This window comes from Cynoglossus semilaevis, chromosome 13 (assembly GCF_000523025.1).
Source record: "Cynoglossus semilaevis isolate Cse_v1.0 chromosome 13, Cse_v1.0, whole genome shotgun sequence".
Classification (NCBI taxonomy): domain Eukaryota; kingdom Metazoa; phylum Chordata; class Actinopteri; order Pleuronectiformes; family Cynoglossidae; genus Cynoglossus; species Cynoglossus semilaevis.
This window is the reverse complement of record NC_024319.1, coordinates 6,344,973-6,372,539: the sequence shown is the minus strand read 5'-3', so window position 1 is coordinate 6,372,539 and position 27,567 is coordinate 6,344,973. Positions and strand designations below refer to the sequence as shown.

Sequence of the window (27,567 nt, the reverse complement as noted above, 5' to 3'; positions counted from 1 at the left end):
AACACTCATATTCATTTTTATCTGCTGTGTTTTACACTATCTAAATATAGTTTAAAATAAATGTATGTATGTCAAGAGTTTCATGAACAACAGGAAGCTTGTTTACATCTGTAAACACTTGAGAAAAGTGCTGGGTACTTTTCTTTTCAGTGCGTAAATTAAACCATAACCGCTTTAAATGATTGTCAAGGGATTTTATTATTAAATTAGAAGTCACGGTTTCATCTATTGACTTTTATTCAAACCAAGTACTTTCTGTGCAAACCAGTTTGCCCCTTGGTGGTTACCTAATACCTCTATTTGACTTCTAAAAATAGGTGAGGGAGAAAGATAACAAAGATAACAAAAATCGTGTTCCCTGACCGGGAATCGAACCCGGGCCGCGGCGGTGAGAGCGCCGAATCCTAACCACTAGACCACCAGGGAAGGATAGCGTGTACGATACAGCTTAAGTTTATGTACTTAATGGTTTTCAATTAGGTTCACAGAAGGAGTAAATTGATGTTAGCATATGTCGGTACTGAGGTGTTTGATTCTACTAACGGGTAGCCAACAAGTAACTTATTTTTTTAATGTATTCGTTTATTAGGGAAAATCAAACAATATCGAGAAAATGGAAAATAATACAACTAAGAAAATAACATAAAAGAATTAACCATGATAACAAGGGGTGCTTGAATAGCAAAACAATAAAGATAAATAATTAAAATTGATAGGTCAGTTCCATCTGTGTACTTAGTCGTCACCGTCACTAGAGGACGACAGTGCTCATTGTCGAAAGCTGGGTCTTGGCTTCGTTAGTAAATGCCCGATATAAATACCAACGACAAGAAACCTTCGTGTGAGGCGTTTAAAAAAATGACCGCACCATGCATGTTTTAAATTTCAGTATTAAAAGATATTCCATTAGTTGTATTCCAATAATATAAGATAATGCCGTGTTTATAACATTATTAATAACAGGCACATCACGAATCTCCTCTTCTGGGGTCCTGACATGGGTCTTTGACAAACGTGGGAGACGCGAAAATGTTGTTTTGATTCCGTCTGTGTACTTGTTTGACAGTAAAATGACAGATAGATTTTGTGTGTGAAAAGGAACCTTATAGTGGAAGAGGATTACTTTTACCATGATGCCCGGGGACAACCAGTCCAAAACGGTGGCAATAGCTGCCGACGCCACCGTTGGGAACTGTCAAAACTGTTCCGTTTTGCATCAGGTCAGATCATGTTGCTGTGACAGACTGATAATACTGGTTGTGCCGAATATTGAGAATTGATTTCCATAACTATGGAATTTTGTTTTGTCCTTACTCACATTACAGACCGTGACCGAATATGTGTCTTCATTTCTTGCACTGAAACAGGAAATAGCGGGATCCCAGTGAGTATATATTATTTATTTATTTTATTATTTACGGAGATAGAAAGTTGTTTTCAGTCAGTCGGAAACAAATTGACTTTTTTTAAAAAATAGCTGTTAAGTCGGAGTTGCAGCTTATTGCACTCTTGTTATGTTAAAGTAAAACAAAAAGGTTGAGGTCTGTCCTTTAGCCCTGGACATAACATCTTGATCAATAATGATTATAGTCACAATGTTGTCATTTTTTCTGTGTGCTATTGTTCTTGTGGGAATTTCTTTTACACACATTCACGCTTTAATTTTAATTTTTTTGCAGTGACACAGTCAGACTACAGCAGCAAGTGGAGGAACTGCAGGTTAAACTGGTTACTCTGGAGAAAAAGACTTGTGATTATGACTCAGTCAAGGCTGAACTTGAGGAAAAGAAGGTGTGTGTTTTCCCTGAAGTAATTCTGATCAATTCATCATTCTGCATGAAAATGTGTTGAACTGTTACTTTTGTTGAACTTAAATGTTAAACATCTGAATCTATTATCTGTAGAATGCTGTTAGGGCCTGTGAGCAAATGTCAGAGGAAATAAAGAAACTGAAGCAGGAAAACAGCAGGGCAACAGCAGAGTAAGACAAATACTTGTACAGATAACACTTGATACACATTTTATTAGTGATGTAGTTGTAACTTTTTTGCTTTGTATCCCACAGCAATGAAAACCTGGAAAAGCAACTAAAAGATATGAAAGGTACTTTGGTAAAATGAATTTACTGTGATGTAAAAATGCAAACATTATAAAATGTTTACCTTAAAAAAAAGTAAACCCCATCTGTCTCTATCTTAGAAATAACTGAAAAACAGTCACTGGACAACATGCAGCTGAAAAGGGACAAGGCAGCAGTAGAAAATGAGTTGTTGGAAACACAGGTCAGTGTCAACAACATATCCCTTTATGTGACTTTGATGTAATAGACTGTAGAAATAAATGATGTCTGTTTTCCTCATCAGGTGACACTGACTAAATCTCGAGCAGAAGCACTTCGAGTTGAACAACTGATCGATGAAAAGGCCAAGATTATTCAAACGTAAGACACCGGCTTGTATTCCACACCACTGCACTCTGTGTCACATCAGCTATTTGTAACCATGTGTATGTATTTTCTTTTACCAACAGGAAGGAAATCCTCAAAAACCAAGTCAGTTTGTTGGAAGGTCAGTTCAGAAACATACTGTACGACACAATGATGGATTTATCTTTGGTCATTGACTAAAAATGTTTTTATTCATGCGTCTGTTATTATTTCAGACTCGGTTTGCAAAAAGAACCATCAAATATCCCAATTGGTCTCAGAAAAGGGTTTCTGTGAGAGAAACATGCACGATCTCCAGGTGCAGGATTTAAATACACAGAAATTAAATTATTTTCTTTTTTTAATGTTAATAATAATGTTGAATTAAATTGAGTTGTTATATTTTCAGGTGAGATTGCTGAAACTAGAAAGAGAAAGAAATAAAGGTAAAAAAACATTTTTAATATTTTTAATATCTTTAAATCATACTGACAACCATCCTCACTTGAAGTTAATAATATAAATCATCCTCATTTGGTTTGGTTGGTTGCATTAGTAAATTTTTTTGTCTTGTTATTTTTAAAATTGTCTTCTGAATATAAATTATGAATTCTTTTTGTTTTTCAAAAGAATACAGGAGCATATCAACCCAAGCAAAAGCACCAGAGGAGCCCAAGGTTGACCATGGTATGATATCACTAGTATAACGTATAGTTTGAGGAGTAATCTGCAGTACAAGCAATAATGGCAGAAGTCATTCCTAATCAATGTAATGTTTGCAATACTTAAATACTTTTGCTTTTTTTTGTTTTGTTTTGTTTTCTTGCTTTTTTTTTTTTAAGAAAAAGTCAGAACCCTCCTTGAGGAACTGTGGACATGTGTAGACATCTATGGGCAGCACTCCAAAAACCAGCACCTTTCAAATGTTGACACGTCATTAAGTGAGTGAACTTTGCTCTGATTGTAAATTAATTAAAGTCAATTGTGTCTGTGTTTCATTATTATTAACAATATCTCACCCAAAACTCTAATTTCAGACCCCAACTCTAGCTCCAACTCCAGCCTACTTTTACCCTCCCTTGCCAGAAACGGAGTGTGCGCCCATTTGAGAGAAGACAACATGGAATCTCATATCTATGAAGTTAAAAAAAAGACTGATTATCCACAGATGAAAATGTCTCCACCTTCACAAAAAGCAGTCAAGCTCCAAGTTTCTCTTCAGGCCCTCGATACCAGGAAGAAGAAAGCCAACGTAGCTTCTCCCAAAAATACCAAGTCATTGTCCACGGATCATAGAGCCACGGATTCATCTACTGATCCTGAAATGTCTAAAGTGTCTGTGGAGGAGATAATGAAAATGTTCAGACCGTTGCCTCCTTGCATGTCACCACTGCCATACGAGGTAAGGGTGTTTGCACAAATGCAAACACCAAAATTGATAGAATCTTACAGTTTTTATATTTAATTAAAAGAAAATCCAGTATATCTGGGGTTTCTTTTATCATGGAGACTTGGGATATAAAAGATAAACTTTTGCTTCATTTTTAAAAACCCGATTTCAAAAATACCCCAGTCATTTCGACATCCCTCCTACGCAGCCAGACAAGTTTAAGTTGCGATGCTTCCGTTGTAATAACATAGTGGGGTTGCTTTGGTTATGTCACCATCTAGTGGTACGTTTAGGTAATATCTTTTTTCAGGCTTTACAGTGTTACATGCTAATCCACAGTAAAAACACTAACAAAGAAATCCCTCGGTAGTTAACGGTAAAGTATTAGATACTTCTTAGCACAGTGTATCACATTTTATTAAAACATTAAATAAGTTGTTAGTTGTTGAACATGTTTGTCTTCTTCTTGTTTCCAGGACACAGAGACAGAACCTATGGAGACTGAAGATGAAAAAACTGAAATTCACCCACAACCTTTGAACGACTTGACCGATCAGCAAGTGCCATTGACCAAAACACTGTCTTCAAGTACTTGTCATAACCTTTCATCACCGGTGGAGAAGACGACAGTGACAACACTCGATGTGACTCACCCTTCTTCAGAAAATGACCCCAAAGAATTGGGACAAAATGAGTGGACAAAAACTGTTGAAACAAAACAGAGGACGGAAGGGAAAGATGCTCCAAAAGACATGTTCACAGAGCAGGGAGCAGCATCACCATCATCATCATCTCCTCCATCAGATAATTCACATTTGGTTGTTTCAGTAACTGGTGAAGAAAATCCTGTCACCAGTCTCTCCAGCAGTAAAACTGAAAGTCCCTTACGAAGATCAGAAAATCAGTCAGAGACTCCCACGAAAATGGATGTTGACGGACGCGTTGGTTTCACCAGTGACAAATCCGTTTCTCCTGAAGCAGGAGACGGCGGAGTCTCAGTACAAGCTGGTGACGTGCTTCCAAACTCTCCTCCAACTTTTCCCGACCCTGTGGCAAACACTAAAGTTCCGAGCACAGTCAACAATTCTGATGTTGAAAAAACTCAACAGGACACTTTTGTGGATGAATTTGTCCCAATGCCACAACAGAATGGAATTTCTCCAGGCAAGCAGAGTGGTGAGCCACAAGAGGGCGACATTTGTATGTCAGGCAGAAGTACCTCCAATAAAACTGTTAAAAAGATTAATGAAAGCAAAGGATCTGAGGTAGAAAATAGTCACGAGGTACAAAGATCTATAAAAGGTCAGAGGTCATCACCTTCCTTAGAATCACACAACACCACTGGACCACAGAGCCCTCCAACAATTTTACAGTTGAATGTAAATGATGATGGGGGCCAGGAATCCGAACAAGCTGCATTCAGGACTACTTCAGACCACAACCTAAAGCTTGAACACAAGTCTGCACTGACTATTTCCGAGGAGACTTACAGTCTTGACTATAAATCCTTGGCAGAGAATACACACACTGCGTGCAGACGGTTCAGTCCTGTGTGTCTGTTCCCCTCAGTAAAGGTACAGAGTTTAGAAGCTTGCGTTGATGAAGGGAAATCACAACTGACTGTTGGAAATACCAGCATTAGAACACATAAGAAACTGCTGCGGTCTGTAGCTCATTCAGAGCAGAACGGTGTTGACGATGACCCCCAAGAGAACAGATCTAGTCTTCAAACTAGTTCTTCCTCGTTGACACAGCACACAGTTATCACAAATGGACTACGTCAATGTTTGGAGCCAAGTACTGGAGAGAGTGGAGGTCCGCAGCTGACGGAGACGGCAGCAGCCTCACCTACGCTCTCACCTCAGCCAGTGCAGTGCTTAGGTGATCTTCGCTCTAAAATGGGACCCCCACTCCCTCCTCTCCTGACCCCCCTGAGCACACCTCCAAAACATGGGAAGTCCATCAGTCCGTGTCAAGCTATCGGGAAACTCTCATTTCCCTCCCCCCTGGACAGAGCGGCTTCTCCTCACACTCCCGTCAGTGCCCACGTGACATCCTCCAAACATCCACTGAACTCTTTAAACAGCCCGTTGCGGTCAAACGGAGTCCTATCCTCACCTCTTCAGTTCGGCTCGGCCACGCCCAAACACGCCGTGCCCGTCCCAGGTCGCCTGCCAGTAACAGCCAAGAATGCCTCCCCCTCCTCGTCCTCCAGTCCTTCTCAGGAGAACTCCATGAGGATCCTGGACACCATGTACCCAGAGATGTCCGCCCGAGCTAGGACTCTGAGCATTCTCAGAGGGAACGTTAACTTGAGCATTTGCACGTCGGACAGTGGGACGTTGCCTACCACTGCTGACAGTCAAGTGTCCGGTTTCAAGTCCATCAACTCCACCTCAACAGCCTTCACCAAAACCGAGGGCAAAGGCGAAAAAAGGCCAGCGGCCAGTCTGCTGCAGCCGCAAAACAACAAATGCAGACGACTCGACGACTGCTCCGACACCAACAGTGAAACACAGATGGCTTCCTGCTCGTCCAGCAACGCACAGGAAACGGCCTCATCCAAAACAGTCTTTACACCACCAGAACATCCCTCCAGTTCCATGGGGAGTGGAGAACAAGAGGAGAAGAATCCTGTCACCGAGGCTCTGGAGAAAATACAGCACAAGTGCTTTGATTTGTTGCCTGTGGTCCAGAGTCATGTGTGGGTGAAAAACCTGCCTAAGAAGCCGGTGATGAGGGAGGAGGAGAAGGACGTTGTCTCCGATGTTGGTCATGGCTCCAGGGTGAGTAACCAGCTTCTTATAATAATAATAACAAATAATACAAATAACTTTTAGTTCAGTTCTTAACACCTTTTTCATTGTGGCTCTAACATCATTAAAACAACACTGGCTTTAATTGATTTAATCATCAGCCAGTCAGTCATGTCAAATATATTTGTGATTTGTCAGCTTGCAGCAGACGACATGATGTCTGCCATACTTAACAAACTGAAGGCAGAAAAAAACAGCCTCAGCAGTGATTACACACAGGCTCTCTGCAGAGTCTACACTGCCCTCTGCAGGCAGAGAAGCTTATGGGAGCAGGCCCGCGTCTTTGCCTACTGCATTCTGACAGAAGGTGAGTCATTTATCATCCATTCTCTTATAATGTACACATCTTTAAAATACCCACCCATTCATTATCACAGCGTAGTGTACTGTAAGAGTAATATGTATTTTTTTATACCATCCTTCCTGCTGCAGATTTTCCCGATGCTGCCAAGTTGATTCTATTTATGGCAACAACATGGCCCAGTGTTTTCTCACAGAGCAGTCCTTTGTGCCAGGCCATTCACATCGTCACTAAACTGAAAGCCAACGACGAGCTCCTCACCTGCCTGACAGCCTTTCTTGGCTGGGAAAAGGTATTTCAGCATTTAGAGTCTACATCAGCTGCCATTGCTGAGGCCGTATTGTATGGACATGCTATAGTTGTTCTCCTGAAATTATGACCAAAGTCAGATTGATACCAATCATGAGTATCGGATGGAAGCATCCCTAGTATTAACTCAGCCTCATCTTCCAGTCATTTGCTCATATGGTTTGTGTCTTACATCTGTATCTCTGCAGATGCCGCCATGTGACATTGATCACCTGATCTCCAGACTACTGTCTGAACTTCGTACAGGTTCAGGTCTGGTTCTTACAGAACACAATCGATACGGCTATGACCTGGGACCTCACGCTTGGGAGCACGTCTTCACACTGCACCTCCTCTGTATGCATAAGAAGTGGAAGTGGACATATGAACATGTCCTGGGGTCAGTGAATTCTCTGATGTTCAGTGTTTGAAATTGTCAGTCATAGAATATAGAGGTAGAATTGTGTTTTTCAATTGTAATTATTTTATTTTTATTTTTTTATTTTTTACCTTGTTCAGGAAAGAGCTGTGGCCATTGATGAACTCGTGGATGACGCAGCCACGAGATCGACAGACGCCAGTTTCTGATGTAACTGTGGCGACTGTGCTCCGACTTATAGGTGAGTATATTATTAACTTCGGTGATGGAGACAATGTGATTTGTATCTTAAAAAGAACCTCAAATCAAGAGAACTATTGTGTTGTTGACTTTAACAGGATGCCTGGGTCAAATGGGAATGAAAGAAAAATGTGTGTCCTCGGTGGTCACCGTCGCCTCTGTCATCAATGCTTTTGGCAGACACGGACTGTCTGAAGGTAAGGATTATGGGAAGTGTTGGACGATGCAGACCATTCATTTTTGGTGTCCTGACATCTTTATGTTTTTAAAAACCTGTCTTACATTCAACCAAATTCTATACTGCCTTTTTCCTGCTGTGTAAAATAATGTTCCCATCTTTGTTTTCAGATGCATTGATGTTTATATTTGTGGATATACTTTCACCAGCGTATATACACAAATACTGGATGTTATCTTTAGCTTTTACTCTACAGCAGTGGTTCTCAGTTATTTTCTGTCATTCCACCCCATTAAATATTTTCTAAGAGGAAGCAACAAACAATCTTTTATTTTTCTTTTGAAACTGTGCCAATTCACCCAAAGACACAATTTTCAGAATTGGCCAAGTAAGGAAAAAAATCATCTGACTGCATTAATCCTCTTGTCCTCTCTCATCAGGTGTACCCTGGGAGGTCCAGTTAGCAGCTATCTACTGTATCTATGAACTGTCTCCCTGCAACCCCAAACAGGCCATGGAAGCGTTGGCGGGGTGGAGAGAAGACACGTCTCAGAGAGTTCCTCCTGCAGTCACCAGCTGCATTAACCAGTTAGCGTCAGTATGCAGACAAGTCAAGAGCTGATATTGACACGGACTCTAGAACGTTATGTTAATGTGGACTGAAAAATAAAGTACCAATCATGTATTTTAAGATTTTTATTACTTCACATCAATCATTAACTAAGCTGTAACTTTCTTCATGCTTCAAAGTTTGACATTTGATGTCGTTATATTCACCAATTTATGCAAGAGCTTAATTTGAGCAGGTGTTTTATTTTTGTTACAAACATGTTCCATTACAAGGCTGTAAAAATATGTAAAATTTCTATTTGAGATCATGTGTGTGCTGTTGTAAATGTCTTCTGTTTTGTTGTAAATTAGGTGTTTAAAGTTTGAAATAATTTTGTACAGTGTAGAGATTCAGAAGATATTAATTATTTTTCAATATTAAAAAGACTTTGTATTGGACCAAACAAACAGTTCTGGTGCACTCTGAGCATCAATCTTTGCAACACAAACCTTTATCTGCAGAAATTGGAGTGTTCTGTTAGAAAACAGACTGTGTGTAGGAGCCCCTTCTCCCCTGCAGGGGTTGCCATTAGGTTGGAATGACTTAATTCATGAGCGTAGTGCACCTGATGACAGATCTAGTAATCACTAGCAGGACTGGAGGGTACACCATGACAATAAAACAGACCTTATTTTGAACAAACAATACATATGAAACATGAACGCATATCTTCTACATTGTTCCTGTAAACTGACTTAAATACGCTATTAGCAGATTTAAGATACATTACTACCACCTATCGGATCTATGCATTATCCAAAAATAAAAACTAAAAGCAGCGTCACTGTGAATTAAGCCCACTAATACGCACGTCAAATTATAAAGGTCACTGTGAATTAAGTCCACTAATACGCACGTCAAATTATAAAGAATGCAATTTAAATGATTCGACAAACCCAGAATACTGTCCCTTTAAAGACTTGTAGTGTAGATAATGTCTGTAAAATCAAATCCGTGCATTAACTGCTCAGTTGACATAGTACGGATTATAGTAATTTGTCAAACACATTCGTTTGTATTTTATAAAAAACTCCTATAAAACTAATCGTGACCCGGTCTTCTGTCAAATTACCAATCTTCTACCTGTTAATTGATTCAAAAACACTTTGGACGTGCATTCAAAATAAAAGCTCGTCTGAATTTGAATTTTAAAACATCGGCATTTTAAACCACTATGACAAAAAGATGAATTTGAAATGCTACTGCTATTTGTTATTTTAAATAATTTGTTTGCATTTGGCATAAATGTTTTTGCTGCCTTGTTTGAGTTTAGTTCGTTGTTGAATTAGTCGCAAATGTAAAAATAACTTCCGGTTATTCTGAACTACGAGCAGTTTGATACTCGCTTGACGTCGCTCCGGGTTGAGGGGTGTGTTCGTAGCAGATTTAAATCCCTCTGACATGCGCAGATGCTTATCCGTGCTGTTGGGTGCGCCATATTTGCTGACTTACATGGGGAGTGGAGTTGGACAAGCTGCCGTAAAATTCTAACCAGTCTCCGGACATGAAGTGCTTCGAGGATAACGAGTAAATCGACGGGGTAGGATTTATTTGTTATCTCGGTTGCGGGGTTTTTAAATTGCCAAATCGCTTGCCAATTCTCCCGTGAAGAGGCTCTCTCTGAACTCGAGTCCAATGGATCCCAGGACCGCTTGGATTCAGCCAGAGCAGAAGGGACCTGCCAATTCCCTGTGGATGCACATTTGGGAAACGTCTCAGGGATTTGGAGCAAACTCCCACATCGACAACCACCTTCACCTCCAACGCAACTTCGCTGTGCATAATTCAAATTCCGCGGACTCACACGGCGAGTATTACAAGAATGTAACGCCGCCGCCTCCGGCGGTCGTATTTGAGAAATTAGCGAAGCGAGGCGGCGGCGGAGACAGGGGAAGTGTCCGGAGAAAGGGCTCGCTGTCGCCGTCCTCCTCCTCCCTGGACTCGGAGGCCGAGAGCTCGTCGCCCTCCGGCTCCTCTCTGCAGATCGACAATTTGAACGTCGCAGAGGAGGCCAGCCGTTTTTTACACTACAGCGAGCACGAGTTGAACGGGAACAATTTGAGGCGGCAGTACCCCCCTCCACCTTTTCACGGCGTTCAGCAACACTGTCGCAGCATGCAACAGTCCAGCGGCCACACCCCCACCGGCATGAAGAGTCAGCATGGGAACAAGCACCACCACCTTCAGCCCCACTCCTCCGGCCGCAGGAGGCATTTAAACCGAGCCAACACTTTCCACGGCATCAACCCGCTCCTCTCCTTCAATGGCCACTACGGCGACTCTTCTAGTAGCCTGTGGAAAACCAGGCGCTACAGCCCAGGCATTAATGGGTAAGACGATGAAGCGGGTTTAAGTGGTTTTGCACAGGTATCTAAAAGTGTGGTCTGGGGCCTACAGGAAGGACTTGTTACAAACCGACTTTGACCCATGTCAGTAAAATATTAGGCTATTTTTGGTCGGCTATAAATGGGTTTTTATGGATTCACTTTTTATGAGTTCTACTTTAACAGTTGGTGTAGGTTGAAGCAAACTTTTTGTACTTTGAGGTATAGTGGGATGGTATTCTGATTCTGATATTCATTATCTAAAACTAGCTAATCCACCCAGACGTATTTAAAGGATCACAGGAATTATATATTTGATTGTTAAACAACCTTTTGGTTTTAAATCACACTTGACTTTTTACAGGAACTGGACAGAGCTTCGGGAAACTGGATGTGCTCTGCTGGTTTTAGTAGTAAATAAAATCTATGTAAAATAACGCAAATGGTGCATTGCTTTGTAACATTAGTGAGCAATGTCAAGACATTAACCTAGTCTTAATTGTATGTTCACTGTCTTTACTGAAAAATGTCTGTTTTGTAAATTAGAAACTGAAAAAATGGCAGAAAACTGCAGTTGCAGGGTAAACGTCTGCTGTACTGTTGAAAAGTACTTTAAGAACATTATGATGACGGATTGATTTCACATCAACTGACATCACAGCGTCAGCAGTATTCATTAACCGTACCAGGTTTTCATTAGATGACCCACCTGTGTATCACCTGCATTATATTCTGTAGAAGAAGAGTGTACGATTGATCCCAAAAGTTCATGAAAAAAAAATTCAACTGACTTTGTTATTAAAGCTTTATTTTTAGGCCTGTATAATAAGAGCTGATTCTAAAATCATTTTATATATAGTCTTTATGTGAGGATTAGCTCAGCTGAGTCTCGATAAGCAATTGTACCATAACATGTTGTCCAAATATAGGTTTAGGGTTGAGAAATGCATGGTTAAGTTACAAATTTGGGTATTTCAACATGCAACAGCATGGGTTCTTTATGCCACTCCATTTTCTCTGATATACGTTTATCACTCATTCTAAATATTTCCACAGTCTGCATGAAGAAATTGTCGACTTTTTCAACTTCATGTCACCACGGCCAGAAGAGGAGGCCATGAGGAGGGATGTCGTAAACAGGATAGAAAGCGTCATTAAGGACTTGTGGCCCACAGCAAGGGTAAGTGTAATTTGCCTCTACAAAAGGGTGGAAATGTACCAATGTTGTGATCCTTGTGTACAAGAGCTGTTCACATAATTACCTCCCTTTTGCTGTAGTGTTCTTTTGATGGGACTAAACCTCTTTACCATGTCACCATCACTTGTATGTATGTGCTATAGCTCTTTTCTGTTTATAGGTAAACAGTAACAAGGTTTCTTGTTATTGGAGGTTAAACCTCATCCTGTTGAGTAAAGGATTTAATTTTTTTGTTGCAGGAAGATTTTTTTTTTTTTTTTTTTTTTAAGGGACTTTGTTGGCATGACAGTCTAATTCTATTGCAAGCATTGCTTCTGGAGCCACATGTTATCTTCCTGTTTTCTCCTCCTCAATTCCAAACAATACACGCACTTAACAGACAATTGATGGCTGGAGAGAACACGTTTTCCATGACACTCTTTACATTGTGCTTCTGTGTTTTGAGGTTGAGGTCAACATTTTCAAACGGGCCCAGTAGCCCTGCTCTTCAAAGCATTGTTTTAATGGTGTGCAGTGACTGTTGTTTACTGCCTGTGGAAGTAATTTGCAAAAGTTGTTATGGACTCTATAAATCAGTGTTATGATCTTCCACGGCCTCCACACTTTGAGGTTTTTACTGCATCAAGCATATTGTTTGTCTCACTCGGAGAAAATCAACAGTTTACCGTACACAACCAAATTTGGCCAGATATAGTCACTATTTATGTCGAACCTTTTAAGACGGTGACATTATATGAATTATATCTTATGCTGCGTAAGGAATGTTGGTCTACCTAATGACTAACATCAGTTGTGATGGTCACCAATTATAAACATGTTGAGCTATTTCTGGACCCTGAGGTCTCACAAGGCTCCTCTGTGAGTGAAATTTTATTTTCCCTCTGAAGATTGTTTTGGAATCTCTAATCTAAGCAGTAGTTGCACAAATGTTACGGTTTTATAGCTAGTTTGGTTCCAGGACCAGGAATTGAGTTATTTAACAGGAAATTACACACAGGCATGTCATCAATACCTAATCACTTTTCTTGGAAAAAGTAAAAGTGCATTTATTCAGATGTTGTGGCATTAATTCTCACCTTTGGTCCTGGGGATTGCTGACCTCAGCATTTTTTTTTTTCCCTCTTATGTCTCATTTTTATTTAAACACTATAAATCAAATGTTGTAGTGTCTGCCTTGGGTTTTTTGGACCAGAATATGAACTTTGCAGAAGCAGAAGTTTATCATGAGTCAATAAGGTCAGAACTTGATTTCCTCAAACAGTTGGTGTATTCAGACTTGGTATTAGAGCTCAAAATGTTTGTCCTGTTTTTGTTGTAAAAGAAACAATTTTATGATCTTTTGTTAGTTAAAATGTTTTAACAATGTGTCATTGCAACACACAGACTATTAATTTTTTTGGAATGTGGACATCACGAGGATGTCCAATCCCCCTACATGACTAAAGGTTGAACATGCTCGCACATAATTTGCTCATGTGATAATGATTCACTCAAAATGCTTTGTCACTCAACAGCCTTGTGTTAATTTTTTTTTTTTTTTTTTGCAGGTGGAGATATTTGGCAGCTTCAGCACGGGACTTTATCTTCCAACAAGGTAAAGTTTGATTTGGGAGTTTTTTTTCTTGTGTAATTTTTCATTTAATTGCAACTTGGACTTATAAAACCTGTTCCCAACGGGCTAAATTTTGGGAAAATATGTTTTCATATTGGCCTGGGTTTCACTAACATGCAGTGTGGTGCTGACGCTGTTCATTAGTAAATGCCATATCAATCAAAGCAGCATTTGCTGAATGAAGCAGGGAAGCTGAACGTCAGTAAAGGGCTATTTTTGGCCCTGCTGTATTTATATTCAAACATACTCTGTGATTTGTAAAGAACAGAAAGAAGAGCACCAGGTTGACGAGGTTCTGCTAATCTACCTTGACAAAATGGACTTTATTCATGTTCAACATTTGGACTTTTGGTTCCCTTCAATGTCAATTGACGTCAGTTGTTTGGCTCAAATGCTTCCTCAGGAAAATGTGCTTGGTTGGAAATTAGCACAGCCATAATGACAAATGCCCCCTGCAGTGTAAGGTAATAGGCCTTAAAATTGAAGGACTCTTTTAGTGCATTTGTAAAATGGATTATTAACCTTTGCAAAGTCTATCAACAAAGATTGAGATAGAGCTGAACGTGTTAACTGGAGCACATCTGAAAGTCCTTTTCTTGTTCTCAGTCCTGTAGAACTCTTCACTTTGGTTAAAGCTTTACTTTGCTGTTCGTATTCATCACCTCGAAGGACAGATGTTCGTGCCAGGTTTCAATGGGAACTTAGTTGTGCGCACAAAATGTATGTACTACTGTGTGCTTTTGTTCTCAGTGACATTGACCTGGTGGTTTTTGGAAAGTGGGACCACCCGCCACTGCAGGAATTGGAACAAGCCCTAAAAAAACGCAATGTAGCCGGAACGTATCCCATCAAGGTCCTTGACAAAGCTACAGTGAGTTAACATTTTTGGCTAATAGTCAAACAGTTGTCAAAAATCTGTATTCTGATTAATCACAGGCTAGCCTTCAAGATTGATCATTATTACAGTGAGCATTGAACTGTCCATGCATTAAATAGTTTAAATATTCTCATAGTTTAACAGATAATTATTGCACTATGATTTCTTGATTTTTGACAGCCCTAGTTATCAGTTTTAAGGTTCCAGTGGAAAAAGTTTCTGTGAATAGACTGAATATAAAAATGGGTTTAACCTATGACCTCAGGTGCCAATCATCAAGCTCACTGACCATGAAACGGAGGTGAAAGTAGACATCAGCTTCAATGTGGAAACTGCTGTGAAAGCAGCCCAGTTCATCAAAAGCTACCTGAAGGTAAAGATAAAAAAAAAAAAGTTTTCTTTTTAAACATTAGCCATCTGTTTGGTTCAGTCCTGACATGGTTCTCCCGGTTCTCAGAAATACACTGTTCTCCCACCGCTGATCTTCGTCCTGAAGCAGTTCCTGCTGCAGAGGGATTTGAATGAAGTTTTTACAGGAGGCATCAGCTCTTACAGCCTTATACTGATGGCAATAAGCTTCCTGCAGGTACATTACATTTATGTACTCTTCTGTCCATTTAGAGCTGTATTGAACAGAAAACATTTCTGTTCATATGTGGTCTAGAGTTTTCAGTTCAAGTTAATTTTACAAGTTAATGGTTAACCTGATGATTAATTGTCCAAACATTATAGAGTTTTACTAAAGTTTCAAGCCAGGTTTTCTAATGTTGCAGTCACCAACAATGACCTGACCTGCAGGGCTGCAAGGTTATAGGTCAGGTGAAGTTTTGACAATAAAATTAAAGCAATTAATTTGCCTCTCTAAGTTACATCCACGGATCGACACGCGGCGTTCAAACATCAACCTGGGCATCCTGCTGATCGAGTTCTTTGAACTCTATGGTCACGATTTCAACTACATGAAGACTGGCATTCGGGTCAAGAATGGAGGAGCCTACATGTCCAAGGAGGAGATGCTCAAAGCCATGGGCAGCGGTAACAGGACGTCAATGCTCTGCATCGAAGATCCGATACAGCCGGGTTAGTCTGAGCTGTGTTTTATGTACTGAAGAGGGATTAACAAATGTGCAAACACAGTTTTGTTTATGGGGACATTTGTCCTCTGCATATGAACACAGCCTGCAGCTTTCTTTCTTTTTCCCTTTAATCTGTTTTGTCTCTAGGCAAAATCTGTTGTACGATTTCTTAAGATTACCAATCTTGCCCCCTTGTGGAGCAGCATGGTGATGCATGGTCAGTGAACATTTTTCAACAGACTTCCTCTGGTCTTTACAGGAAATGACGTTGGCAGGAGTTCCTACGGCGTCCTTCAGGTCAAGCAGGTGTTTGACTTTGCCTACATGGTGCTGAGTCATGGAGTGTCTTCTCTTGCACGTGCTTACCCCAACAAAGACTATGACAGGTTGGCTCTCTTAATAAATCAACTCTTTTTTTTTTGTAGTTTCTTTATGATGTTGCTCTTGTAACAAGTAAATTTCACTCGCGGGATTAATCAAGTTTTTCCTACAACCACGCCTATGTTGCAGCACATTAGGACGTATCATCAAGGTCAGCCCAGAGGTGCTGGCCTACAGGGACTGGACAATCAAGAAGTGGGGAGCTAAGCAGTATGCCAAGCACCAAGAGAATCAAGGTGAGTTCTAGATCATTTTTCTTCAGAGGTTTTGTGAAATATATAACTAAAACTAATCTGTCAAACACTGGCAGTCTCTTCTCTCTCAGATATAGAGACCTGTGAGCAGGACCTGGCCAGGCTAATGCTGGTCTCAGTGGAGGACCAGAGGGACAGCTCCTCCCCCCTCAGTGCTGACTCTCCCTCACCACCTCCAGTCTTCCTCCCTAGTCCCCAACACCACTCATCTTCATCATCGGCATGCTCCCTCTCATCGTCTTCCGGAAGCGACATAGTGAGACTGATTCTCTGCCCTTTACTATGTTTCTGAAGATTTCTGGCATTGAGAGAAAAAAAATGTTTGTTTGGTTTTGCAGGAATCTGACTCACCTCCAAACAGTAATGCGACCATCCAACTCCATCCCCTGACCCTGGCCTCGGTCCATCCAATGATCCAGATGGCGACTGACCTGAGGGCCACGCACGCCGGTTTTATCCACGCAATGTCACAAGTGTGTTTGCTTGAAATTTGGTTTAATCAAACTTAGGTCTGCGCTGGTGTCAGTGGTATTATATTTTTTTTATTTTTATATTTCAGTTTTTAATTACATTACGTTGTTATATTTATATTTAAATGTATTAAATTCATATTTCCTGTCCTGCATCAATTCAAAAACATTCATTTGTTCATTTGTGTTTTTTTGTTGTGATTTCCCAGGTCCAGATGTCCCTCCCAGAGAATCTGACCATCCCCTCCCTCTCTGAATGCCAGTTCTACCACGAGAATCCACCATCCATCAGCGTCGTTCACCGTCACACATCACAAGCAGCACCGATCTCCCAGCACGGCAACTCCACCAACCCTCTCCCCAGCCCCATCCACCGACTCCACCCTACACTGCCTGGAGGGCAGCAGAGCCACACTTACGTCATGAGATCCAACTCTCAAGGATCCATCGAGCCTCATAAGTTAAGCTTCAAGCACAACCAAGGGAGCGTCCTCCAGAACCAAAACCCCTCCCAAGGAAACTTCAGTCAGCAACGGTTTGTCCCCCAGGGAACCAGTCCCACGGTGGGCTTCAGGAACCAGCAGCAGTACAACAGGAACACCTGGCGTCGCCGGAAGAGGGACGACCCCACGGCTCTCAACCAAAGCAGATGAACATCGGGCGGGGGTTCAGGAGCTGAAGACCCCGACTCATCAAGAACTATGGAGATGACGAGCCACGGACGATGCTGTTCCTTCTATGGGCGACTCTAATTTATTACATCATACTTGAATTCCCAAGGGTGAAGCAAGATGTCTCCCAATACTTGGAAATACACAACTTGGCTGAGGATACAGCAGGGCTCCTGTCATTGAAGGGGGAAGGTCAAATTGCAGAACAGGTTCTCACACAGGCCTGGTTTGCAGTCAGACTTCCTCTGAGTTTTTACGTACACCAGCACAGACTTGGAGTCAAACGAGGAACGACTGATTCTCCAGATCCTTGCAACTTGAACATCTGCAGATCTCCCTGTGCCATAGAAGTAAACTGGTTGTTTTTTTTTTTTTTGTTTGTTTGTTTTGTTTTCTTTGCATCTTATTTGGTTTCTCCAGCGATTCCGTGGGGTCTTCTGAATGCATCTGCCCGTTTGGGGTCAGCCTTGAGATAGGGAGCTGCCACAGCTTTGGCCACCGTCTGTGAACTGGACTGTGGGACGGAAGCAAAGCAAAGCACCTTTCTAACCTATGCAGCACAAAGCTGACTTGTTGTTTATTTCAGTGTTTCGGCACAAAGCGGACCTTGTCTCAAGTGCTTCAACTGTGATGACTTTTTTGAATGTACTAAGTGTTTCTTTTTTGTGTGTGTGTGTGTGTGTGTCTGTCATTACTATGTGTTCTCTTGTTTTCGTCACTGAGGGAAGTTTGTTCACGTTGGCACTATGTTTTTGTACTGTAAACATTGCCACCTTATTTTTTTTTTTAAGTTTGTTGCTTTGATGTGTATTACTGACTTGTTTTTATTTAATTTATTTCACTTTTATTTTTAATTTTGTACGTGTTTTTTGATTCTAGACTACATTTATCTGTGCAATAGATGGAGTTAAGGGCCTTGAAGGAGAGCGAGTGAGCATGAGTGTCTGAGCGTTTGTTTCTACAGCTTTCCAGCAGTAGGGGGAGCTGTGCACCTGCATTCGAAATGTGCCAAAAATTCCATGATGCCAACAATTTTTCATTTTAAGTTACCATCGCATTATGACTTGAACTCTGGCCAACTGCCTGTCTAAATGTTTTCCCACTGTCGGTTCATCACCCTTCTCCCTTCTCCGTAGTTTTTGACTAATTTGGTGCATTTCCTCCCCGATAGACCGTAGACTGTGCTGGGGAAAACACACTTTCAGCAGTATTCTGTTCTTAGTTTCACAAACAGTCGGTGCTACTTCTTTACCAGCAAGATGCTTGTTTTTTCTGCCTTATATCTCCTCAGATTCTGTTAAAGTGACAGGTTAACTGCCTTTTGTAGAAGACCAAATTTGTCCTCCGCCCTGGCTGTAGTTGAAGCCCTGAGTTTCTGTATGCACCGTCAGGGTCACTTGGCTTTTTATTTTCTAAGTGAAGCTTCTCTTTGTATGCTCCAGAGAGCAAACTGCAGTAACTTGTGTTAGCATTGGTGGCATTTCACCTTGTTTTTTTGTTTGTCCCCTCCCTCCCCCCACCTTTTTTTTTTATTTTGCACTTGTCATTTATAGAGGCCATACATTTCCAGGAGGCTTAGCCTCCATATTTAAAGTCTTAAACAAGGTTTGGAATCCTGTAACTTATACAACAGTCCATACGAGAATTAGAGCTCGATGTCACAGATGTATTCACTGTTCTATGATTTTAGTTGAGAGCCAATAACTTAAAGTGTCGTGGTCACGAACTTCACAGGCCTGTACTGTAATACCTTGAACTCGACGTGATGATGTTAACATTGTCTCGTTTTATTACAGCTTTACAGCAGCCAGACTAAAGCACCCCGAACAGATCGTTACATCGTCTTTGCCACAATTCAAATCTCCGGCTCATATCTGTGTCATTAAGAATGGATCGTCATTTGTAAATGATTGACGTATATAGATGTATACCTTGATTTTTATGTAAGTTTTTCTATTTTTTTAAATAAACATTTTAAAACTCCACTCCTGCCCCTGGCCAGTTTGTTGTTTGTCTGCAAGGATTGAAGTGATCAAGAATCTAACTGTTTTGGGTTCTTGAAAACATCAGACATTAAAAGTCAGTGGTACGCAAGCGCTCTCTAGTGGTATGCGGGGAAAATTCATTTTTTCACATTTACATTTTCAATTGAATAAATCTGAAACATACCATGCACAATTAATACAACATTTAAACATATTTTTTAAACATGTATAAACCTCTCTCCTGTGGTGGAAGCTAACAGTGAAGGCCTATGCTGCTATATTCTAATGTTGGTCATCATGGTGGTACTCAGAGAGCTCAAAGTTTTCTTAGGTGGTACAGAGTATAAACGTTTGAGAACCATTAGTCCAGGGCCCAGAGCTGAAAGGCCCCTGGTGGACCCTCCTACCTGGGCTCCTCAGGGTGTCTTAAAATGCCTCAGACTATAATTGCCTCCAATCTCAAACTGCGAAGATGTATCCAATGCTGGAACATCCATCCATCTTAACCATCTTGGTTGTTAGCTAACAAAATATTACTGTCCGACTTACCAGAAGCTTCCCATGTGATTTTTTTCACTACCCATTCTGGGAAAACACATTAGGTCTGTTATCTTTTTCCAGGAAATTCACTTTCCGTCTATATTAAAAAGCTTCAGACAAATGGTTTTTCTAGGAATTATATTTGTTTTATGTGTTTTGACATTAGTTCTCAGCAGTCAAGGTTTAATCGGCTGGAATGCAGCCCCAAACCATTCCAAAGACATCCTTGTCCCTCAAGGACAATTTTAATTAATTAAATTTTAATTATTTTTTCTTGTTTCCTGAGCTCCCCTTTGTCACAAGGATGCCAATGTGAGAAATTGTTCTTATTTTCTTATCTTTTAAATTTCTTCACTAAAAACTGTACTTTATATGTTAATTTTATAGAATAGTGTTTGATGTGTGTAAAAATTTGTTATGTTTTAAATGACTTACAGTATTCAATTGTTGTTTAGTAACTTTTATGTTTGTTTATTGTCTGCTTTCATCTAGTCAGACATTTCGGAAAAAATGCCAATTTGTATATATTCAATAATTATAATTAATTTGGAATAGAATACATTTTTAAAAATAAATTATCATCTGTAGTTCCTCAAGCTACCTAATGAGGGCACTGCTGGACTAAAGCTCTTTACTGTGTTACTTTCACACCACCAACAGCGTGCAGAGAGGTGGGACTTCGGAGAAAACGCGTCCTCCAAGGTTCAACCATTGCTGAGTTAGTACCATGGAACCATTGTCATTTTATTCCGATTAAAACCAAGGCTGAAGGGTGGCCTCCCCGAGGCCCCTTCCACCCTCTCCTGTCCCAAAACACGCTGACACGCTGTCGCGTCCACCTCTGGCTCTGTTTTCAGAGATGATTTAATAGCAGTGATGGCCTTGGCAGAGACTTTACATCATGGCGCTGCTAAAACCTGGTCCTTCACTGTTGAGGGAGATATTACCCTGATTAGATGATTAGATATTGATCCTTCATTGGAAAATGCACGTGCGCGCGCGAGTGCACGTGCATTTTCCAAACACACTCTTCGTACTCTGAGGAAAAATCCAGCCCGAAGCATTTTACTGTAATTACGAATACAATCTTTTTAATGTTCCACCACTCTACTTTGTTTCTGGATTATTCCTACAATTGGGAGTGTCTATGCGCGAGCGCGTCGTTGTTCGGACTTCTGTCTCAGAGTAAATCAGTGTCTGATTCTTTTGTGTATGACAGCAGCAGATGTCATGAGGCACCACGTGAGGCTCACTGGGATGTGCAGGTTATTAGTGTTAGCAGACCACATTGTTCTAATGAGAGTCAGTGAATGTCAGCACTCAGGAGACGTCAGTCAAATACTAATTATTACAAAGGATCTTTTCAGCAAAACCCGGCAGCATAAAATTCCTCTCAGACCTCAGTGTCTCATCCTAGCAATAGAAAAGAGAATTCCTCCAACAGAAAATGTAAGGTTGGTTCTAGTAAGACACAAAAATGACTTTTAATCCTGTTAAATGACTGCCTGACTACTACTTATCATAAACCACTGCTGTTAACAATCTAATTTAAAATAATCCAATCCAGTCCAATTTCATAATCTCACCTCATCCAGTCCAGTCCAGTCCAATCTAATCTAGTCTAATTTAATCTAATCTAATCTGATTTGTTCTAATCTAATCTAATCTAATCTAATCTAATCTAATCTAATCTAATCTAATCTAATCTAATCTAATCTAGATTGTTTACTTTATTTTTGTTTGTTTTGTTTGGGGATTTTGTTTCACATTAACCATATATAAACACCTACAGATAACAACACAACCCAAGTCAACATTATTTATTTATTTATTAACTCATTGTCTTCCTGTGTTCAGAGAGTGTGAGAGTTGTAAATGATAACCTGATGTCATGTGTGAAATCTGATCTACTGGTAATCCTGTAAGCACCGTGGGTAAAACGAATGGAGGAAAGGCTTCCTAATGAGCCAGGGGTAATGTTAATAATTGATCAAAGTCGATGGAAACGGCTGTGCAGCCTATTACCATTCCATTTTTGAGCTTCATTCATAAAAACTAGGACGATAACAATTACACACAAAAAAAACAGCTTACACTGTTTCTCTCTTGTCTGGATGTGTTTGCAGATCACATGTACCATCTACACTGACCAGGACATGATTACACATCAGCGTGTAATATGGTTAGCCCTGCTTTATTTTCATTAACCTATTAATTACCTTAAGGAAATCACTATATTAAATTACATTTAACTGATCCATGACGCGCCCCAGTGAATAACACCACACACACACAGGAGCAGGGGGCTGGACTATTCTAGGGTGACGTAGCTACCTCAACACAACACACTCCTGCCAGGCTTTGGTGTGTTGGTGGTTGCCAGTACGAATCCCAGAATCGAACTGACAACCACCAATCAGTTTGGAGAACTGAGAGAATGCTATGTTTTGATTGTTAGGATGTGTTGAGTGAAGATAATGGATGTCATGTACAGTAATATTTAGTAGTATGTTCAAAGTATATTGTCCATGTACATGGAAGGTGACTGGTATCACAGTATCACAGAAGCATAAGAAGGAAGAAAAAAAGTTGACTGACGATGAACAATTTATTTTTGCTTCTTTCCACTGATGCAGCAGCTTATTAACCATTCTGCTGCTGTGTGAGGGCGCTAATGATGTGTGTGACCGTGTGTGTGTGTGTATGTGTTAACTCAGTGACATGAGAATTTACAGCCAGGACCTATTTTTGAACCTGGCACCAGCGTCAGCTCCTCTCACATGTGACACCTGACTGCTGCTGCAGGGCTGTGTCACAAATAACGGACTAAATTGATTATTTGTCAGTATGGATCAATTCACGCGTCACAATAAGAAGTTAAAGGTCACACTCAAAGTCTGAATGTGCATCTCATGCCCGTGGCATAATTCACACTGATGTGTAGAGCGACTATTAATTACCTTTGGAGCAACTGTTTTCCCTCATTGTCATAAATATAAGCCAGATAGTTGGATTTAAAAAACAAATCATTTTTATTATTTATTAATAATTTTAACAGTGATGACTCTCAAGTGCTTACGTCTGTTTGAAATTTCCCATTATATAATGTTTAATGGGGGGAAGAAGGTAAAGATAAAAAATGTATTTAATTTAATAAGAAGACAATGACAGATCAACATTAAATGATATGATAAAATCAGACAAATTCATCATCTACATTCATTTATACCATGATGCATGTTTATTCTCACAACATTCTCAATTATTCTTTGGTGAAGTAGTTGAAGTACTGTAGTGATACTATACATTTATAGTTTATTTATGGAGTATCAAAAGAAAGTTGTTGAAAATGTATAGTTGCATCACAGAAAAATCCCACAAGATGCATCCTTCTACAGGCAATAATCAATTCCAACTCAACAGCATTTAGTAATTAGTACAACACACTCATTACACACACTAACTACACCTGACATACAGTGACCCGAAGTCAACACTGAGGCGCTACATAAAAAAAAACAAAAAACTGCACACCTGATCTTAAGTGAAGACGACAGAGCCATTACTTTGTTTTGCTGGTATCGAGCAAGGTGACAATTTAGTTTAACCTTGATTTTAGTATAAAATCACAGCCTTGTCTTTTCAACTTTCTACCTTTAATATTGCTCAGATTTATCAGTCAGCACAGTCAGGCTAAATTTGGTCCATTCCGGGGAGCCATTGCAAAGAAGCTTAAGAGCCACATGTGGCCCGGGAGCCACAGGTTGCAGAGCCCTGACCTTGAAGCTTGAAGAACTCTAAAGTAATGGATACAGCTGTAACCACAGAAACAGCGTTCATTTGTCTCTGCATCCCTGACCTTTGACACCATCATCAATGTGAGCGGCCACAAAAACAGTACTGATATTTTTTTACTTTACCTCGGCACTACTACCTTTACCGACACATTCCTCTTCTTCTCTGCCTCCTTTCATCACCTCTACACATGACAACTGCAGTAGCGTTTCCAGCAGCTCATTAACCAAAGTCCTTATTAAAGTCCAACATTCCCAGCCAGTATTCAGGTGCAGGTTTTTCCCTCCACAGGCTCTTCTTATGGCTTCATCACTACTACGTTCCTCCACAGCTACATATGTCAGAGAACATCCAGGTCAAACCTTCCCTCGCAGCAGAGATAATCAGGTGTCTAAATTTAACCTTTCTACTATCAAACGTCTGCGGTGTTGCTCCTTCCTGTGTGGTTTCTGATGATGTTCCTCCTTCAAAATGTCACCATTCTTAAGACCCTTTAACTGTCAGAACCCTTTTAAGGCTCACCTATTCTGTCCGGCCATTTCAATTCAGAAGATTTCCTTTGAAACTGTAAAGCTTCTTTATAAAAGAGTTTTTTTTTTGTCAAGTCATATGTCTATTTTTTTTTACCCTATACCCTTTATAGACCTTTTTCACTAACCTTGTATTTCTGTTCATTGACACTTCGATCCAGGCCAGGAATTTACATCTTCTCTGGCTGCAGAGGCCTAATGGACGTTTGAGTGTGTATTTATCAGTTACAGCAGCTCCATTCATCCTCTCCCTCGTCTACTGAGCACTAATGACCAGCAAACATCAATATCAATATTTCAGTGCAGCATCAGAATAGGTCTGCATTGAGAGTTTTATCCACCTCTCTTTAGATCTTTGTAAACAGAATTTAGAAGAAAAATATAGAAAATATATAAATGATTTCTTTAGTTTGTTGGATATAAACATATCAAGGTGTCATTCACCTGAATGACCACTGGGCAAAATTGGCTTCTCTCTCCACATTTTAAGGACTTTGATATCAAAATAAAACTTAGTTCCTGTTTGTCGTGTGTCATGTGTCATCTGTCGGTCTGTCAATTCTTATTAAAGGCCGGAGGTGTTGTGTTTTTAACAGACATCACACCCTGGTGGTCACGTCTGTCCTCACCAGCAAAGCAGCTGTGACCCCTGTCGACAAGTCATTAATCACAGACTCTTCATTAGCACTTACAGATTTATATTTCTGTGTGTGTGTGTGTGTGTGTACTTCGTCTTGTGGGCAGCAGGTGCACCATTATTTGCCATTCTCACCATGATCTTTGAATATTATAACAACAACAACAACAACTTCCATTACCATAATAAAGATGATGATGATGATGATGATATTATTATTATTATGTTGTTGTTGTTGAAGTAACAGTGGTGCTCCTTTGACATTAAAGACTAAATGATGTGACTTACCTGAATAAGTTGAAGACATTGCTTTTTGTAGGAGTCCAATAAAAACACTTGGAGTGCTTCTGTATCTTATTATTATTATTATTCAAGTCTGACTTGTAGTGAAGGAAAAGGTGTTTGCAGAGCATCCGAAGTACAGCTTAGGTATCACATGTACTGTATATTGTGGAGTACAACTTCAATATCAGATGTGCGGGATACATCTGTACCTGTTTTTTTACGACTGACATCGGAACTCAGTCTCCTCCACTGCTCATGTTTCCATCATCCAGTCAAACGATTACAATAGTGCTTTCTTTTGTACACCACTCCTACATGCTCTCTCCCACTATAGTACTACTATAGTTGAGTGATAAAGTGACTGGAACAACAATGTACTGCGACCTCTACCTAACTGAGCTGACGTTAGCATGCTTAATGTTCACTTTTATTTACAGTATGTAAAGGACATCTGGCCAGTGATACTCTAGAGTCAGGACGGCAAGATGAGAGAACCATGTGTTTGCTCCTTAGTGGGCTCCAGTCTGGTTCATACTCCACTGGAGCTCATTCTCCCGATTCCCTCCACTGATGCACAAAAGCGGTGACAGACATTTCATAAAGAGCCTCCTTTCAATGGTGTTGTCTGCTGCAGTTCTCCCACTAATTAACCGATCCCTGACTGTCAATCAGCTAATAAAAAGGTTTGCTGCTGAGACACTGGGTAACGACTGTCAGGAAAAGTGCCTTTGGCTGAAGGTTGGAAAATAATGAAGTCTGGAAAGAAAGAAAAAAAATCTCTTTAATTATCTACTGTCTTTTTTCTTCTTCAGCCAATACAATACGGCATTCATGTGGTTGTCAAGATTCTTGGAAATGTGAGATTTATGAATAAATCTGTGTGACAGGCAATTTATTCCCCTTTCTTCTAATCTTGGCATGTAGTCACACCAGATGGAGGGGAAAACAGATTAACTCTATCTATCTATCTATCTATCTATCTATCTATCTATCTATCGATCGATCTATCTATCTATCTATCTATCTATCCTTCCCCCAACCATCCATCTGTCTATCATCCATCGTTCGTCCATCCATCTGTCCATCGGTCATCCATCCGTCAACAACCCCGCCCATGCAAACGTGAAGGGAAAAGAACAGATTAAAATAAATGTGTTTTATTTCCTGCCACGAAGCCTGTGTAATGACAAAGTACTATGAGTGGATGTTGCCAGGTAACAAGTACATCAGGTCTGAGGGATATAATGTACATGTGCAATGATTTAAAACAAATCTTCATATAACAGTGTTTCAGGAGAGACGATGTATTTTATCATCATTGTTGGAGGAAAAGAGAAATTCACAAAACATCATCATTCAACCATGACAAGACAACAAAGCATAGACTGATATATTTCTATAAATATGTCCCAATTTTTGTATATTTATAACCATCATAAATACAACATCAAACAGCTGTGGCTTTTTTTATTAGTGATGATGTGAATGAGATTACGATAAATTCAGGGTGAAAAAAAAAGTAAAATAAATGTAAACAAAAATGAGGACAAATTAGATGAAAAACTATCGTCATTGGATTTTAATTGTCACCTATCATCTACTTTAATTTGTCAGAACGTTTTGGTCAGCTGCCATTTTAATATTTTAGTGAACTGATAACTGAGCGTTATTAGTAATATTGTTAAAAAATAAACTAATGAATAAAATGTACCTCCAGTGAATAAGTAGAGGTTGTTTTGGGCCAGCAGGGGGGGCTCAGCTTCCTCAAATAAAACAGTTTTAATTGACTTTTTATTTACTCTTTTTGCGCTAAATCCACGGTCAGCCATATGAGTAGGTGATTTAGAATCAGCTACGGTACTGTGTGTCTGCAATAATTTTTTTCCTACATTAGCGTATTAAACACTGTTGAAGCTCAGCTAAAAACAATGACAAACATTATGTTTCCATAAAAACAGGGCTTCGCTGGGTGTCTATGTGCAGTGGACAGGTTCTGACGTTGGGATTTTTTCATCTGATGATTGGACTGTTGGAACTGTTTAAGATGCGGGACTATGGTTTCATTGACGATGTTCTTCAAAAAAAGATAAGAGCAGCAGCATATACATTCACTATAGAATAATACCTATTTTTTATTGTTATTATTATTTATTGTTATTATACGTGTTCTGTGCATATGTGTATATAATAGCATATCAGGTATGTTGTCATTTCTGTAACCCGTCCATCCACATTTTTAAAATAACTGAGTTAGAAAAAAGAGGAAATGTGGAGCAGATATGTGGCACTTATTTCAAGTGTGAGT

General features: G+C 40.0%; 2 protein-coding genes and 1 non-coding gene across 4 annotated transcripts; 2 read left to right on the top strand and 1 right to left on the bottom strand.

Annotated features, from left to right (window-relative positions):
• Positions 1 to 354: 354 nt before the first annotated feature.
• trnae-cuc (transfer RNA glutamic acid (anticodon CUC)) lies at positions 355 to 426 on the bottom strand. The gene has a single exon. It is a non-coding gene; the product is annotated as a tRNA-Glu (tRNA).
• A 400-nt stretch (positions 427 to 826) lies between these two features.
• Positions 827 to 9,360, top strand: ice1 (KIAA0947-like (H. sapiens)). 2 transcript variants are annotated; one of them, XM_008323249.3, is made up of 20 exons: positions 975 to 1,220; positions 1,326 to 1,384; positions 1,680 to 1,791; positions 1,905 to 1,981; positions 2,066 to 2,103; positions 2,200 to 2,282; positions 2,364 to 2,440; positions 2,530 to 2,567; positions 2,662 to 2,744; positions 2,835 to 2,871; positions 3,056 to 3,112; positions 3,268 to 3,366; positions 3,463 to 3,827; positions 4,292 to 6,601; positions 6,770 to 6,938; positions 7,064 to 7,224; positions 7,430 to 7,620; positions 7,740 to 7,840; positions 7,938 to 8,036; positions 8,458 to 9,360. In XM_008323249.3, exons 1-20 carry the CDS (start codon positions 1,131 to 1,133, stop codon positions 8,637 to 8,639), a joined length of 4,428 nt encoding a protein of 1,475 aa, XP_008321471.1. In that variant the 5' UTR covers positions 975 to 1,130; the 3' UTR covers positions 8,640 to 9,360. The 2 variants fall into 2 exon arrangements, 1 of the variants encoding a protein (XP_008321471.1); XR_003051581.1 differs by lacking the exons at positions 7,430 to 7,620; positions 7,740 to 7,840; positions 7,938 to 8,036; positions 8,458 to 9,360 and having other exon boundaries at positions 827 to 1,220; positions 6,733 to 6,938.
• A 377-nt stretch (positions 9,361 to 9,737) lies between these two features.
• LOC103388317 (non-canonical poly(A) RNA polymerase PAPD7-like) lies at positions 9,738 to 19,475 on the top strand. Its single transcript, XM_008323250.3, has 12 exons — positions 9,738 to 10,957; positions 12,008 to 12,131; positions 13,697 to 13,743; positions 14,512 to 14,632; positions 14,904 to 15,011; positions 15,096 to 15,224; positions 15,505 to 15,718; positions 15,974 to 16,100; positions 16,225 to 16,331; positions 16,406 to 16,605; positions 16,688 to 16,822; positions 17,029 to 19,475. The coding sequence occupies exons 1-12, from the start codon at positions 10,263 to 10,265 to the stop codon at positions 17,470 to 17,472; spliced, it is 2,451 nt and encodes an 816-aa protein (XP_008321472.1). The 5' UTR covers positions 9,738 to 10,262; the 3' UTR covers positions 17,473 to 19,475.
• The last annotated feature ends 8,092 nt before the right edge of the window (positions 19,476 to 27,567 follow it).

Bases quoted from the DNA above. Each gene is read 5' to 3' on its own strand.
- LOC103388317 (XM_008323250.3), top strand. From the start codon at position 10,263: ATGGATCCCAGGACCGCTTGGATTCAGCCAGAGCAGAAGGGACCTGCC. The intron at 10,958-12,007 runs GTAAGACGATGA...ATATTTCCACAG, and splicing joins TACAGCCCAGGCATTAATGG to TCTGCATGAAGAAATTGTCG. The intron at 16,823-17,028 runs GTGTGTTTGCTT...GTGATTTCCCAG, and splicing joins TTATCCACGCAATGTCACAA to GTCCAGATGTCCCTCCCAGA.
- ice1 (XM_008323249.3), top strand. From the start codon at position 1,131: ATGATGCCCGGGGACAACCAGTCCAAAACGGTGGCAATAGCTGCCGAC. The intron at 2,441-2,529 runs GTAAGACACCGG...TTTTACCAACAG, and splicing joins AAGGCCAAGATTATTCAAAC to GAAGGAAATCCTCAAAAACC. The intron at 7,841-7,937 runs GTGAGTATATTA...TGACTTTAACAG, and splicing joins GACTGTGCTCCGACTTATAG to GATGCCTGGGTCAAATGGGA.